General features: G+C 33.2%; 1 protein-coding gene across 2 annotated transcripts in view; it reads right to left on the bottom strand.

Moving 5' to 3' along the window:
• Positions 1-16,731, bottom strand: part of pip5k1bb (phosphatidylinositol-4-phosphate 5-kinase, type I, beta b) — a 54,363-nt gene that overhangs the window by 20,474 nt on the left and 17,158 nt on the right. For both annotated transcript variants that reach the window (XR_007828275.1, XM_051117454.1), the window contains exons 5-7: positions 14,836-14,953; positions 8,105-8,257; positions 7,155-7,451 (exon numbers count right to left, since the gene is read on the bottom strand). Coding sequence is in view for 1 of the 2 variants with exons in the window: in XM_051117454.1 (XP_050973411.1) it covers positions 7,155-7,451; positions 8,105-8,257; positions 14,836-14,953 (568 nt within the window). In the remaining variant the exon portion in view is untranslated. The remainder of the gene's footprint in view (positions 1-7,154; positions 7,452-8,104; positions 8,258-14,835; positions 14,954-16,731) is intronic.

Raw genomic sequence — 16,731 nt, 5'->3', positions numbered from 1 at the left:
AATATTTTTGATGTTGTAAGTTAAAAAAAGAGATTTTGAGAGTACATTCTAATAGAAAATGCTATTTTCAGTTATTCTATTTCAAAATTTAAAACTTGTATGTTTTAAAAAATTTTCAGTGCACTCAAATGTGTTTTTTCTTATTAGGTTTCATTTAAATATTGTTTGCACATTAGGAACTAAAAATATATTATACTAAATAAAATATACTAAAAATAAAAGTGTATTTTTATTATATTGTATGCTGTAAGTAAGTTTGTCATTTTCAGATTTGTGCCAGTCATTGTCTATTAAATGTTCCATGCAATGCTGACATTATAAAATGCTGATTTTTATAAAAGAACATATATGATGCACCTAGAACATACGTTAGGGAAAAAGTTTTGTAAAAAAATTAAAAAACGGTACCGATACCGATTTTTACAGATCAAGTAGACTGATAACCAATATTTTAAACCGATATATATGTATGGTGTAAAAATGAAAATTAATATCAAAATTAAGAATAACAAGGGCTCTGACAAAAACTTTCTTTAAATGCTTTTAAATTCTGCAAATCGGTTTTGAAAATGACCAATACAGATAACCGTAAAAATACTTAATACTGGTGCCGATAATCGGTATAATAAAAATTATTATTGGTATAATATATTGGTTTAGTTTTGAATTTGAAAATAAAATAAAGAGCCATAACTACCACAAACACTGAGGACGACATTCTCCTAACAAAACAACATATGGATATACGTATGTGCCAAAAAATATCAAAATACACTCTTTTTCTTGTAAGCAGAAAGAAGCTGGCCAACCGTTTCCGAGCTCTCCAAAAAGACCTGCATCATTATTTTTCATGTGTCAGATACGGTGTAATGGAAGCGTTCTTTACTGTCAAAATCATGTCATTAAAATGAATGCTTGTTCATTTTGGTTCAGCTCAGAGAAGACATTTACATCAAGAGTGAAGATAAACGCCGGCGACGTGCTCTATGTATTATCGAAATCCCATAAGAGCTTGGAGACGAGTCGAAGAGAAACCATTTAAAGGCTCGTTCTTGATTCTTATAGATTTGGCTCTACTGTGCTCTGCAGTTGAGGCCCAGGGTGTTTGCTTACTCAGGAGAAACTTTCTGCTTAGTGTTCATTTCAGTTTCTGCACAGGACGTAGCCAGAAGGAAAAGCTAACAATAAAATCTTACAGCACTCGTGGGAATGTGTTTGAACTGCAGTTTGTGCTTCCTTGCATCAAGAACATTTCTTCTTCCATGAAAAAGATGACAGAGGGAAGAAAAAAACAGTTTTAGGAACTTCTTATCAACAATTTCAACCCATAAAAGACTATGTTCTTCTCAAATGCTCGGTTTGGATGGCAGGGTCGGCTGAAAGTCCCCAAGTATGGTCATTACTGTGTGAAACTCGAGTTCTAATTTTTCCCTCGGCGCTCTTGTGACTTGCATTACGACTGATCCTTTTAGTTGAGCGCTCACAGGGGCCGGCCGGTCAGGTGCCAAAAAAGACAAACTCTCAGACTGTTATATATAGGGAACATTCAGTCTCGAATCGTTTTTAACACCAGGTCATGTCTGGAATGTCATCGCAATGGCACCGCTGAGAAGCTTGTTTGTTGGTAAACAAATGAACTGTAAGAAACATAGCTTGGTCGACTGCCAATTCTGCTGAAGAATTCAAGAAGCACAAGGCGATCACAGAGGGCCGGTTACCTAATGCAACATTGGGACACTTCAACATCATGCCACAATCATTTGGGTAATTCACTTACTGGGCTGTTTACTGGCAGACTGATACTTACAAAGTGAAGGAAAACATGTCAGAGGTGGCATTTGTCCTTGAAAAACACTGAAGTGCGCAAATAGGAAACCAAAATGGAAAATGTGAGCATTTTAATATAAATAGTTTTTCCTGGACAGCAATGTGAAGGACAAATGAAGACTGAAAGGGATTGTTGTTTCTAAACTAATAATTTCCTTGTTCTGACAAACATGAAAAAAGAAATTTTGGAAAACTGTTTGTGTCCATGTAATAAAAGTCAGTGGGGTCCAATCGGGTCAACTATTCCCAATTTACCAAATTGTGCTTTGATTTGGCAATCAAATGTGAAAGATCTCAGTATGAATTCAAATTAGGCTAACATTCAAAAGTTTATTTAATAAAAAATACAGTAAATATAGTAATATTGTGAAATATTATAACAATTTAAAATATAACTATACATATTTTAGTATTTTAATATATAATATCATTTATTTCTGTGATGGCAAAGCTGAATTTTCAGTCTTCAGGCCCTAGTGAAAAATATAAATATACTAAAATGTATTTAAAATACATTTATTTCATGCTAAGTATACTACAAATAGATTTACATATTATGTTCTTAATAAAATACCCTGAAATTGTACACTGTAAAAAATAAAAAACACAATTTGAGTCATCTTAAAATAATTTGTTACCCTGCTGCCTTAAAATTTTAAATTCAGTCAACTAAAATAAGTTTAGTCAACTTGAAATGTTAAGTTGTACTAAGTCAACTTAGATATTTGTGATTGCTAAACTTAACAGATGGGTAAGTAACCCAGCTGCCTTAAAATGTTAAGTTGATTCAACTCAAATATCTTGTTGTCAATTAGTATAACTTAACATTTCAAGTTGAATAACATTTTTTGAGTTGACTGAACTTAAAAATTTTAAGGCAGCCAGGGTACAAATTATTTTAAGTTGACTCAACAAATTGTTTTTTACAGTGTACTTTTAGTATAATAAACTGGTATATTTAAAATTGAAACAACTAATTTTGTACTTAATGCACTTTAATTGTGCAGAAGTAGTGCTGCAGTCCAACTAAAGATATACTGAAGTATATTTGATTGTGCTAAAGAACTATTGCAAGTATACACTGTGAAAAAAAACAATTTGTTGAGCCAACTTAAAATAATTTGTTACCCAACTGCCTTAAAATTTAGTCAACTTTTAGTTTAGTCAACTTGAAATGTTAAGTTGCACTAAGTGACAACTTAGATATTTTGCGTTGAGTCAACTTAAAATTTAAAGGCATCTGGGTAACAAGCACTGCTTTTAAGTTTAACCAACCAGATTTTTAGTTTAGTCAACTCAAATATCTAAGTTGACTTAGTACAACTTAACATTTCAAGTTGACTAAACTTATTTGAGTTGACTGAACTTTTAAGGAGACACAGTAACAAATTATTTTAAGTTGACTTAACAAATTGTGTTTTTTTTTTCTTTTACAGTGTACTTTAGGTACACTTAAAATATTTTGCATTTAAAGGAGAAGTCCACTTCCAAAACAAAGATTCACATGTAATGTACTCACCCCTTGTCATCCAAGATGTTCATGTCTTTCTTTCTTTGGTCGTAAACAAATTGTTTTTTGAGGAAAACATTTCAGGATTTTTCTCCATATAATGGACTGATATGGTGCCCTGATTTTGAACTTCCAAAATGCAGTTTAAATGCGGCTTCAAACGATCCCAAATACGGTTGTAAACAATCCCAGCTGAGAAAGAAGGGTCTTATCTAGTGTAACGATCGGTTATTTTAATAAAAATAATACAAATTATATCGCTGTTTTACCTTTTTTGTTAAGGGTGTTTGATCTTCTTTGCATGTTCACTTTGCAAATACTGGGTCGGTACTTCTGCAGCGATGTAGGATGATTTTGAAAGGATTTTTGAAGTTGACGGAGAAAATACGATTGGAGTTTTTCGAAATACCCTAACTGTCTTGAACCAGAATACACAGAGTTCAGGGAGAGCAAGGCAAGACGAGCGTTTGACATTAAAAAGTATTTAAATTGTATTTTTTAAATGAAAATAACCGATTGTTTTGTTAGATAAGACCCTTCTTCCTCGGCTCCTTCCAAACTGCATTTAGGATCGTTTGAAGCCGCATTTAAACTGCATTTTGGAAGTTCAAAATTGGGGCACCATATCAGTCCATTATATGGAGAAAAATGCTGAAACGTTTTCCTCAAAAAACAATTTTTTTACAACTGAAAAAAGAAAGACATGAAATTTTTATGGGTACTATGTTTCAGCCATCTACATTCATTTTAGTAGTGATGTTTCTTCAGCCACCTAACAATGCCCTAAAAACCACTCTGAACATTTCAACAACCGCACAGCATTGCCATTACAATTACCTACAACACTTACGTTTTCCTTGGAGAACAAACAAAAGCTTGCTTATATATGGTTGTCAAACACTGTCAGATCATGCAGAGCAAACATTACCAAACAAGCCCCAGTATTTAAACAGTAATGGAAATTGTCTAGGAGGGAAATACCATTTGATTGTTTACAAATCATTTCATGGAAAAAAGAAAAATTAATGTGAAAAACAACAATATTTACCAGACCATGTCGACAGTCTGATCTGCTAAAATAGAAAAAGGAAAGCCAGACCGGATTTATGCGGTTTGTTTCGCAGATGAACGGAGATGTTTGCCACTCAGCACATTTTGAATCTGTTAATAAGCTATTGTGGAGCTGAAGACTATCATAAACTTATTTTTTTTGATACTGTGGCAACAACAACTAAAGTGCAAATTTATATAAAATTTTGGGAAATCTAACTGCCACTTCACAAAGCCACTTTCACTTTTTTAAACGTGAAACATGACAAAAAAAAAAAAAAAACTACAAAATGCATGCCAGTGCATGCCTTTCTATTATGTTACACGTGAAATAACAAGCATAGCTGGTGGTTTTGTGGTTCTGTTCCATTCTCTCTCATACTTCATATAATTGTATCACTTGACCTTCTCCAGTTCTATTTACACTTGTTATGTTAACTAATAACATACTGCACTGCCTTGTGATGTAAGAATGCGTTTGATCCACAAACATATTACACTCCTAAAAATAAACATGCTTTAAAAGGTTCTTCACAGTGATGCCATAGAAGAACTTCTCTTTTTTACCCTTTGGAAGAAAATTCTTTCGCCACAAAGAACCTTCTGTGAAACACAAAGGTTCTTCATATGTTAAAGGTTCTTTATGAAACCATTTAGACAAAAAAGGTTCTTCTATGACATCGTGAAGCACCTTTATTTTTAAGAGTGTAGTTAGTTGACTGTTACCCTTGTCGTGATTCAAATACTGAGTGTTGAGGTCTATCTGTGGTCTTTTAAGGTGTTTAATGCATGTTTTTATCTCATGAGTGTTTAGGTAATGAGTGTTTTTGTGATGCTGTCAGCAGTTTAAGACAACAGGCAATTAGCTCTTAATGCACACTGCTGTTCAAAAGCTAGAGGTTGGTAAATTTCTTAAATATTTTTGAAAGAAGTCTCTTATGCTCATCAATCATGCATTTATTTGCTTAAAAAATATGGTAAAAACACCATTATTGTAAAATATTATTACAATTTCAAAGAACTCTTTTCCTTTTTAATATATTTATTGAAATTTATTGAAATGTAATTTATTTTTGTCATGGTAAAGCTGAATTTTAGATTTAGATTTGTCGCATGATCTTTCAGCAATCATTTTACTTTTTAAAGAGCAGCATTTATTTAAAACAGATTTTCTGTAACATTATAAATGTCTTCGCTAGCCGGGTTTCCATTACAGATTTGCACAAAACTTTAGTATTACTTCATAAATGTCAACACAAAACATATTGAGAATTGACAGCGTTTCCATTAACCAATGTTATGTGACTAAAACTTAATTTTTCCTCTCACGATAAGCCATGGCAACAGATGTTGGTAGTTGCATTTTTGCAATATATTCCTTTGTCGAACTGCCTGAAAAATCACCTTGTGCAAGTGTAAAACTATTTATGGTATATGGGAGATTTTGGTGTATTTTTAATTTGCAATGTCAGTTTGCGCAATTTGAAGATTAATGGAAACGTGCGTATTTATCAACTTCTTTCAAATAAAAAAACCTTTTGAACAGTAGTATATATTGTAGATTAAAAAGTTAATGAGATGAAGCACTTATGATGCCAAAAAAAAACAGCTTTGAAATCACAGGAATAAATTCCATTTTCAAATATATTCAAACAGAAAGCAGTTATTTTAAATAGTAAATATATTTCAATTTTTTTTTTGCTTTTTGGTTTTGTTTTTGCTGTACTTTGGATCAAATAAATACAGGCTTGGTGAGCAGAAGACACTTTAAAAAACATTTAAAAAATGGAAATACAGCTACTATCGCCTTTTGATCAATTAAATTTGTCATTACTGAAAATAAATATTGGCTTCTTTCAATAAAAAAAAAACTTGTAAACAGTAGTATATATTGTAGATTGAAAAGTTAATGAGGTGAAGCACATATGATGCCAACAAATCAGCTTTGAAATCACAGGAATAAATTACATTTTATAATATATTCAAATAGAAATCAGTTATTTTAAATAGTAAAAATAATTTGAAATTGTACTGTTTTTTCTGTGCTTTGGATCAAATAAATGCAGGCTTGGTGAGCAGAAGAGACTTCTTTTAAAAATATTTAAAAAAGTAAATGCAGCTACTATCACCTTTTGATCAATTAAATTTGTCTTTACTGAAAAAAAATATTGACTTCTTTCAATTAAAAAAAAAACTTTTAAACAGATATTGTAGATTGAAAAGTTAATGAGATGAATAATTTTTTACAATTTTAAATACAAATTCTTTAACACAATCTTTTTAGAAAATTGTTCAAATCACTGCTGATTTTAAGTAATGGTTCCCTTCATATGTTTTGTTCCGCAAACAGCCTATTTTTAGCAATGTAAAGTGCAAAATAGAAATTTGAGATAACGATTTTTGATGGCCCTGTTTTTGTTAACATTCATTCCAGTGTAACATGAGCTATATGATACACTTAAGTGCATGATTTATCACTAGATATCTTGTAATCCCACACTGTGGTGACACACGGGACAGATTATCAGGTTTGATCAAATCAAGGTTGGTCACCACAGAAACTCAGTCAAATGTATAAAATGCCTTTTTTTATCCACCTCATGATTCCTTGTGATTCATATCAGAACCCTGTTGTTGTTTTGCTTCCAAATTGCTTTATACTCTATTAGACACACACTGCACAAAATTGGAAACCACCCACAACTTATGCACAAGCAGACACCACTCATTTTTTTCAATGAAAATGTCAAAACAGAGTAGCACTCACCCGGCAGTCCCGCTGTAGCGTCTTCATGAGGGCGTTATATGTCTCTGTGTCAAAATACAAGCCATCATGCATGTCCACAAAGTCTAGGTCCTTATATGTGGGGCAGGCCTTTTCCCGCTCTTTTCGTGACGCCCGTCTCTTGTACGTGGAGCCTTTCAGGTCATATTTGTAGTGCATCTTTAAAGAGCGAGGCAGAACGTTGTTCATAACCACGAGACGTATGTTGATTCCTCCAGACTGAACACAGTAGAGGCCGTAGAACTTGGGAAGCAGAGTCCTTGGGTTCTGGTTGAGGTTCTGAGGAAGAGAAACAGCTTTAATTAATAGGAAATGCTATTTTGTGATCTTTAAATACATTCTTCAATTTTTAATATTTATAGTCAACTAAGTCATACTACGGCTCTTTGATGCTAGCAAAAACACTACTGTTTATGTGAACATCTCAACCAGCCTAGTGCAACAATACTGGATAACAATTCAACCAATGAAAGGCAGTTCGAGAAACCTTTTTGGTTTCATGCTTCACCTGTAATTTTGATCTATAACAGCAAGTCAGACTGCTGAGTTTGTACAAACACTCAATTCTACTGACATAAGTTATGCAACAGAAAAATCTGGTTTGTTAGTCAGCTATTCATGACTATTAGCAATGATGTTTATACATAATACTGAACTGAAAAGGTTGGAAAAAGAGACACAGAGGACATTTATATGACCTGACTCTAAATGTCCTTTATGTCAGTAAAATACTTTTTATATACAAAGCACTTTTGGCTGATTAAAAATGTTTATGGCTCACTTCACACACAAAAAGTTAACCTGCACCGGTAGTAACCCTCTAAAATAGACAGATGAGTGAGAACAGAACAATCTATACTACTGAGTCACCGTATTTTGCTCAGCTTTCTTCACTGAGGAGATGAATGAGTCTTGACTCTACTGAGACCTACCATGTAGTATCCTGGAAGCAGTTTCTGCAGGAACTCGGCCTCCTTGTGCTGAACGGTTTTGATGATGAATTCATCATCGCTGGTCAGGTAGAAGAGCGAGCCGCTGGCGCCCGGATTAGACAGCTCAATCAGGGGCTCTTTACAAATGGAATACTGCAGGATTATAACAAAAACAATCCATTAAAACGTGAAATATTATGAGTGTTTAAATAGAGCATAACAGTACTGGCCCAGAAGTAAACATAAATTAAATTACAAAAAAAAATTTTAAAAAAATAAAATAGAAATATGTATGCACTACCAGTTAAAAGTTTTTGAACAGTAAGATTTTTAATGTTTTTTAAAAGAAGTCTCTTCTGCTCACCAAGCTTGCATTTGCAAGCTTCCAAAGTACAGTAAAAAGAGAAAAATTCTGAAATATTTTTACTATTTAAAATAACCGTTTTCTATTTGAATATATTTTAAAATGTAATTTAATCCTGTGATCAAAGCTACATTTTCAGCATCATTATTCTTCAGTCTTCAGTGTCACATCATCCTTCAGAAATCATTCTAATATGCTGATTTGCTGTTCAATAAATATTTATTATTATTATTATTATCAGCACTTATCTAAAATAAAAAAAACTTTTGTAACATTATAAGCTATAACGTTCAAAAGCTTGGAGTCAGTATAATTTTAAAAATTAAAGAAATTATAGAAATTAATACTTTTATTTAGCAAGGATGCTTTAACTTGATCAAAATTGTCATGATAAAGACATTTATAATGTTACAAAAGATTTCTATTTCTGATAAATGCTGTTCTTCTGAACTTTTTATTCATCAAAGAAACCTGAAAAAAATTCTACTAAGCTGTTTTCAACGTAATAATAATAAATGTTTTTTGAGCAGCGACTCAGAATATTAGAATGATTTCTGAAGGATCACGTGACTGGAGTAATGATCCTAAAAATTCAGCTTTGAAATTATTAATGAAATTATATTTAAAAATGTATTTAAATAGAAATCAGTTATTTTAAATAGTAAAAATATTTCAAGATTTGACTGTTTTTGCTGTACTTTGGAACAAATAAATGCAGGCTTGGTGAGCAAAAGAGACTAAAAAAAATGTTAAAAATCTTACTGTTCATAAACTTTTGACTGGTAGTGTATATCATTTTTAATTTAACTGTACAGTAATTTTTTTGTTAACTTATGTCAGCCCCTATGAAGAAAATGAATGGAAACCAAGGCTGCTTAAAAAAGTGGGCGTCTGAAATGCACAAGACTTTGGAAAAACAGTGTATGCAATTTATAATGAGGTACTCTGGGACCTTTACAAAAGAGCATCTATTTTTACCTGTGTTTTAATTATGCTTCAAACCCCTAATCACCAATTCATATTTATGTAAAACTGGCAAAAAAGACTAAACCCAAAAGAAAGGAGTTACTCATAAAACATGACTTATAAAACATCACCAAACTGAATGGCTGCAGTATACAAAAGTTTCCCTTACACACTGAAAGATCGGCTTATTACTGCCTGGAAGTCTCGTGGTTTAATTGGGCTTGCATAAAAAACCCAAACATGAGGTTTTAAAGCAAACATTTCTACTGAGTTTTCTGGCGAGGTTCCCTGAGGAGGCCAGGAGGCAGCAGCAGCAGCATGAGGAAAGTGTTGAACCGAGGCCAGGCAGTCATATTCAAGCCCTGCCTAATGAAAGTCAACAGTCACGTTGTACTTCCAGCCCAAACACATGGACATTTGCATTTGGACTGCGTGTCATCCCGCGTGTGTTGGGCTTTTTAATTAGCATGCGCTTCCACTGCCCTATCTACATAATTACCAAAATGTGCACAACAAACTCGGAAGAGCATAAAACATCACTCTTTCATCTTTAGCCTGGTCATTTCCTATGGCATTTTAGACCTTACTTCTACTTTACATAGACATTTGAATGTTCAATTCCCAGTTACAGTACAAAACATCTCCATTTTGTAGTGTATCCTTGTACAAAAGGACTTAAAGGAATAATTCACCCAAAAATGAAAACTTTAATTACTCACTCAAAACTTTAATTACTCACTCTCATGTAGTTCCAAATCCGTAAGGCCTTTGTTCAACTTTGGAACACATATTAAGATATTTTTTTATGAAATCCAAGAGCTTTCTTGACCCTACATATACAGTGACGCAACTGACACTTTCAAGGCCCAGAAAGGCAGTAAGGACATTGTTAAAATAGTCCATGTGACATTAGTGGTTCAACCGTAATTTTATGAACCTATGAGAATACTTTTAAACATTTCAACTATTTTAACCATGTTCTTTCTACTTTTCTACTTTTAAGGATTCATTAGTTTGAATATACAATAAACCAAAAACTATCATAACGTCTTAGCTGATAATTCAGCATACTTTATGTTTGACAAAATATCCAATGTTTCGGTAGTGATAGTAAGGTTTTGGTAGCGACCACATCACATAACTAAATTTTAACTTGCATACTAAAACATACTAAAATACAAAAAAAAAATGGCATAACACTACTAAAATTTTGTTTATTTCACCCAAATATGAGGATTATGTGTTTCCTTTAGTCACTGACGAAACAACGTTTCATGTTTCGGTTGTGACTGTTTCGGTAGTGAAAATTTTATGGGATAACACTTGTTTTGGTAAAAAACAAAGATGTCACTACCGAAATGTCTCAGTAGTGACAATTTTACGGGATAACACTCAAAAAAAAAAAAAAAAAAATGCCACTACCGTAATATTTCAGTAGTGACAATTTTATGGGATAACACTAAAAAAAACAAAGATGTCACTACCAAAATGTTTCAGTAGTGACAATTTTATGGCATAACACTCTAAAAAACAGATGTCACTACCGTAATATTTCATGTAGTGACAATTTTACAGGAAAACACTCAAAAAAAAACAAAAATGCCACTACTGTAATATTTCAGTAGTGACAATTTTATGGGATAACACTCAAAAAAACAAAGATGTCACTACCAAAATGTTTCAGTAGTGACAATTTTATGGGATAACACTCAAAAAAACAGATGTCAATACCGTAATATTTCAGTAGTGACAATTTTATGGGATAACACTCAAAAAAAAACAAAGATGTCACTACCAAAATGACACCAAATGTTTCAGTAGTGACAATTTTATAGGATAACACTCAAAAAAACCCAAAGATGTCACTATCAAAATGTTTCAGTAGTGACAATTTTATGGGATAACACTCAAAAAAAAAAAAAAGATGTCACTACCGTAATATTTCAGTAGTGACAATTTTATGGGATAACACTCAAAAAAAAACAAAGATGTCACTACCAAAATGACATCAAATGTTTTGGTAATGGCAATTTTATAGGATATCATTCAAAAAAAAACAAAGATGTCACTATCAATTTGTTTCAGTAGTGACAATTGTATGGGATAACACTCAAAAAAAAAAGATGTCACTACCGTAATATTTCAGTAGTGACAATTTTATGGGATAACACTCAAAAAAAAACAAAGATGTCACTACCAAAATGACATCAAATGTTTTGGTAATGGCAATTTTATAGGATATCATTCAAAAAAAAACAAAGATGTCACTATCAATTTGTTTCAGTAGTGACAATTTTATGGGATAACACTCAAAAAAAAACAAAGATGTCACTACCGAAATGCCACCAAATGTTTCAGCAGTGACAATTTTATGGAATAACACTCAAAAAAACAAAGATGTCACTACCAAAACACCACCAAATATTTCAGTAGTGACTGTCTTGGTAGTGACAATTTTAGACACTTTTGAACGCAGCTCAAAGATGTTAATCAGCACATGGTAAGCTAGCACAGCTCTGAACAGTCATACACTTTTAAAAACTAAATGTTATGGAATAACGCCACTTCGGTAGTGGCGTTCTTTAAAGTTACACACAGATTTTTCATACTTTTGAACACATTTACCTCAAAATCTACTCACACCTTGTAGCTATGAGAGAGAGTGACATAAATAACTCCTGATCATAAATGTAGGGGTGTAGTTAAACTCAGTCTCTGGACTAAAAAAATACACTGTTTCAGTAGTGAAATGAAAAATATAGTCTCACAATTAACAAATAAAATATAAAATATTTTTTTGAACTTCACTTTTTCAAAGAATCAAAAAGATACTTTTAAAAACAACAATGGTAAAAAAAAAATTTAAATATAATTTTCATAAGTTGAAATTTAGGCATTAGGGTTCGGGACAGCCACCTCTCACTTGAAAGTACCCAATAAATGATGATTTTATATATATTAAGCTCACTCATATTTTTAATATTATTGTGGGTTTCACTAGATAATAGAAGATCTTAATAAACATCTAAGATTTGAATACTTAAATGCTTTTTAAATGTGTTTTTTGGTTGTGGGACAGCAGTTCTGTAGAATCTCCCATATATGTTCCCTGAGAATAGAAAACACAACTTTGGCATTTGCCATGCTTTACCCTTGAGCTATAAGAACTCTGAACTTGCATAGATGTACTGCTACTGTGTGCTTTGGTCACTTCATGCAGATTTTTCTGGAAAAGTTAAGTGTGTTCATAGTAAATGCAAATAAAAAGGAACTCCCATTCACCTATGCAAAATGTAGAATGCAAAAAAAAGTTAACTCTTAAATGGTATTATGTAAACAGGTATTCCCTTGTCATTATATGCATCATAAACCCAGGATCTGCATTGCATTGCACACACTATAATTAACATTTTTCGCTAAAGGCGCCGCACAATAGATTCATAACAGGGGATGATATAATGCAAGTTCACAAATTACAAAGGAAGACCAGACGATCAGGCACCTGGGAGCAATACCGCTCTACTGGGCTAATTACAAGGCCATTAGATGTCAAAGAGCAGAGGAGGCAATTAACAGCTTGACTGAGATCATACGCCCAATCAGCATCATCCACCCTAACTCACACATGCAGATCAAACTCTACGAGAGCTGCAGAGATGCTGCAGAGCCACTGCAGTGGCTGCGAGTCAGAGCGAGGCAGTGTTGCAGTGCAGGGAAACGTACACCTCCAACACCTCAATGTGCCAGGACACTTCTTACATAGTGAGAACACATCAAACCGCAAATCCCTGCTGGGAATTTACTAATGAGGATGTCGATTCGGAGCTCCTGCCAGTCACAGTTGGCAAGGTGCAGCGGTGACGTTCGTCAGGGGTCAGTAGTACTCTTGGTCGGTCTTACTGGCACCTGATGTAAGCAGCCACTGAACTTTAATTTACACAAAGATGCTTTGTTACGACAGAGGGGAGTTTTAGTGAACGGGATACATAATAGTCTTGGCATTAATATGGAGGTAAAAAAATTGTGTTTAAGCAGAGCCATAGCAGTTGACTATTAAAGTCAACAACAAAAAATACTGTTGGCAACCTGATTTATTTTTGTAATATGATGTATTTCTGAGATAAATATTATTATCAAGTAAAAAATTAACAATAGTGCTCAATTTTGTCTATTAAAGGAGAAGTCCACTTCCAAAACAAAGATTTACATGTAACATACTCACCCCCTTGTCATCCAAGATATTTTCGTAAAGAAATTATGCTTCTTTTACAACTGCATTTGGGATCGCTTGAAGCCGCATTTAAACTGCATTTTGGAAGTTCAAAATTGGGGCACCATATCAGTCCATTATATGAAGAAAAATGCTGAAATGCTTTCCTTAAAAACCATAATTTCTTAACGACTGAAGAAAGAAAGACATGAACATCTTGGATGACAAGGGGGAGTATATTATATGTGAATCTTTGCTTTGGAAGTGGACTTCTCCTTTAACAATTGGTTAAATTGCAACTAAAATCACTCAGATGGTTGGAGGGAAATGGAATAAAAGTTGTTTAGAGAGCGAGTTTGTTTTCTTTGCAATGATATATCATGCAAAATAAGACATGCATATGTTTTGAAATGTTTTAAAACATGTACAGGTTTTGAAAGAAGTCTTTTATGCTTAACGAGCCTGCATTTATTCGATAAAAATACAGTAAAAACAGTAATATTGTGAAATATTATTTCAGTCTGACATAACTGTTTTCTATATAGTTTAATATATTTTAAAATGTAATTTATTTCTGAGATGCAAAGCTGAATTTTCAGCAGCCATTACTCCAGTGTCACATGATCCATCAGAAATCAACTTTTTAAACAGTCGTGTTTTAAAGGGACAGTTCAGCCAAAAAAAAGAAAATTCTGTTATTAATTACTCACCCTCATGTCGTTCCAAATCCATAAGACCTTCGTTCATCTTTGGAACACAAATTAAGATATTTTTGATGAAATTTGAAGTTTTTTGTCCCTTCATAGACAGCAAGGGAACTACAATGTAGTAAGGACATCAATAAAATCAGTGGTTCAACTGTAATTTTATGAAGGTACGTGAATAATTTTTGTGTGCCAAAAAAAAACAAAAAATAACTTTATTTAACAATGATTCTCTTCTGTGTCACCACCCGCCACCATTTAGGAGATTATGGAGGGAAAGCTCTCAGATTTCATAAAAAATATCTTAATTTGTGTTCCGAAGATGAAAGAAGGTCTTACGGGTTTGGAAGGACATGAAGGTGAGTAATTAATGACAGAATTTTCATTCTGAGGTGAACTATCCCTTTAACAAACTGTATTTCATGTTAACTTTAATAAAAAAAAAAAGAGTGGCCAAAACTAATAGAAATCGAAAAGTGTGATTTACCAAGTAATCATCTGGCTTGATCCCGAACAGCTCCCGGAAATAGCGGAAAGCCAGTGGTGCGTATGTCTTGAAGCGAAAGTCTGGATAATGGTGTGCTGGAGTCAGGTTGCTTCCCTCACTGCAAAAGTGAAAGTATTTACTTAATGCATCATAAAAACAGCATATAAGTAAATCAACTCTGTGTTGCATTAATGAGCATCACATTTTCCAATGTAAGAGGCTTCTGGGCAGAATCTGGGGTTTGTCTGCAAACGTAATCCTGGGAGAAAACCAGAAATTGTGAGAAACTGTTACCTAACCTAAATGCTTCTTTATGCCCAAGGAACAGAGACACATTTGATCTTTCTGAGCTCCATTGAGTGCGTCCCTGTTGCAATGTGACCCACCAGCAGTAAACACCAGAGGTAATCTTTTCCAGAGACACACAAAAGAAACCAATGCCTGAGGACAAGGAGGTCCAAGTCTTTCTCTATTAACGGTTACACGAACTATAGACCAGGGTCAGTCACATCAGTTACACATGATGAAATGTAACTCATTTTTCACCTTTTGCTATTATGAGGCAGGCTATTAGTATTTGGATTAACCCCGTTTGAGTAATTCCTAAAAGTGTGACTTAAATGGGCCGAATGATGTCATAATCGCTCAAAATACACAATAAACAACAAGTATCTGTGATCCCTCAGAAGTGGGTTAGTGAGTTGCTGTTTTTTTAGGGCACTAAAATGAGTTTCCAAGCATTAGCTGTTGCAGACTATTAAACCCCAGTCCATGCTCATTGTGTAACCCAATCCAAAATTTACAACTGACCTCTGAATTGGAGCTTTGCTCTATGAACCAAAACAATAGCAGGCTGATGAGGGGCAGACGACTGACCTAACTCTGAAAAATGGGGCTTCTGCATGTGCAAATCTGTCTCGTAGACTCATAGACAGCTTTGTTTTTGCCAATACAGCTTATGAAGCTCAAACAGCAGAACACAATTCTAGCAACTCCAAAGTCATGGGTTCGATTCCAAGAACTAATAAAATGTTTAGTGTAAATGCAATGTAAGATAAAACCACTCTGCTAAATGCATAAATGTAAATATGTTCAGAATAGCACATCTGTAGTATAGGGAGTGCCTGATTACCTTACGTGTAAAGCAAATTATAAAGACTTTAAAATGAATAACAAATGCTTCTGAGTAATATATGCTTGTATACAAAAGAATTAGACTGATTATGTAATCAAAATAAGTGTAGGCTGACATTTTAATCAGCACATGTAAAATTAAGGTTGATTATATGCCTTATAAAGTCCACAATATCAAAGTCTGAGCCATTCCTGTTTAATAATCATCTACATTCTATGTTGCCTGCGGTGTCCTATTTCTGTTACATAGATAAGCATAATAGAGCCATAATCAAATAAAATGTTTATGATTCACTAATGTGAATCACGCACTTGTCATTTAATTTTATTCAATTGTCATTCCAAGTGCGTCTAAAGCATGTGAGTATCCATAATAACCTACATCTGTTTTGCATATTATTTACTATACTAAAAATACACTACCATTTTTAAAGCTTGGGGTCAGTACGATTTAAATAATTACTTTTATTCAGCAAGGATGCAATAAACTGGTCAAAAGTGACAGGAAATACATATATAATGTTACAAAAGATTTCTATTTCAAACAAATACTATTACGCCAAAAAAAAAAAAAATTGTGCTTTCCATAAAAATATTAAACAGCACAACTGTTTTCAACATTCAAAATAATAAAAAAATGCTTCATTAGCAGCAAATCAGCATATTAGATTTCTGAAGGATCTGTTACACTGAAGACTGAAGTAATGATGCTGAAAATTCAGCTTTGCATAACAGGAATAAATTGCATTTTAAAATATATTT

Source organism: Labeo rohita, chromosome 8, assembly GCF_022985175.1.
Source record: "Labeo rohita strain BAU-BD-2019 chromosome 8, IGBB_LRoh.1.0, whole genome shotgun sequence".
NCBI classification, from domain to species: domain Eukaryota; kingdom Metazoa; phylum Chordata; class Actinopteri; order Cypriniformes; family Cyprinidae; genus Labeo; species Labeo rohita.
Note: the sequence above shows the minus strand (reverse complement) of the source record. Positions and strands in the feature narration are given on the sequence as shown.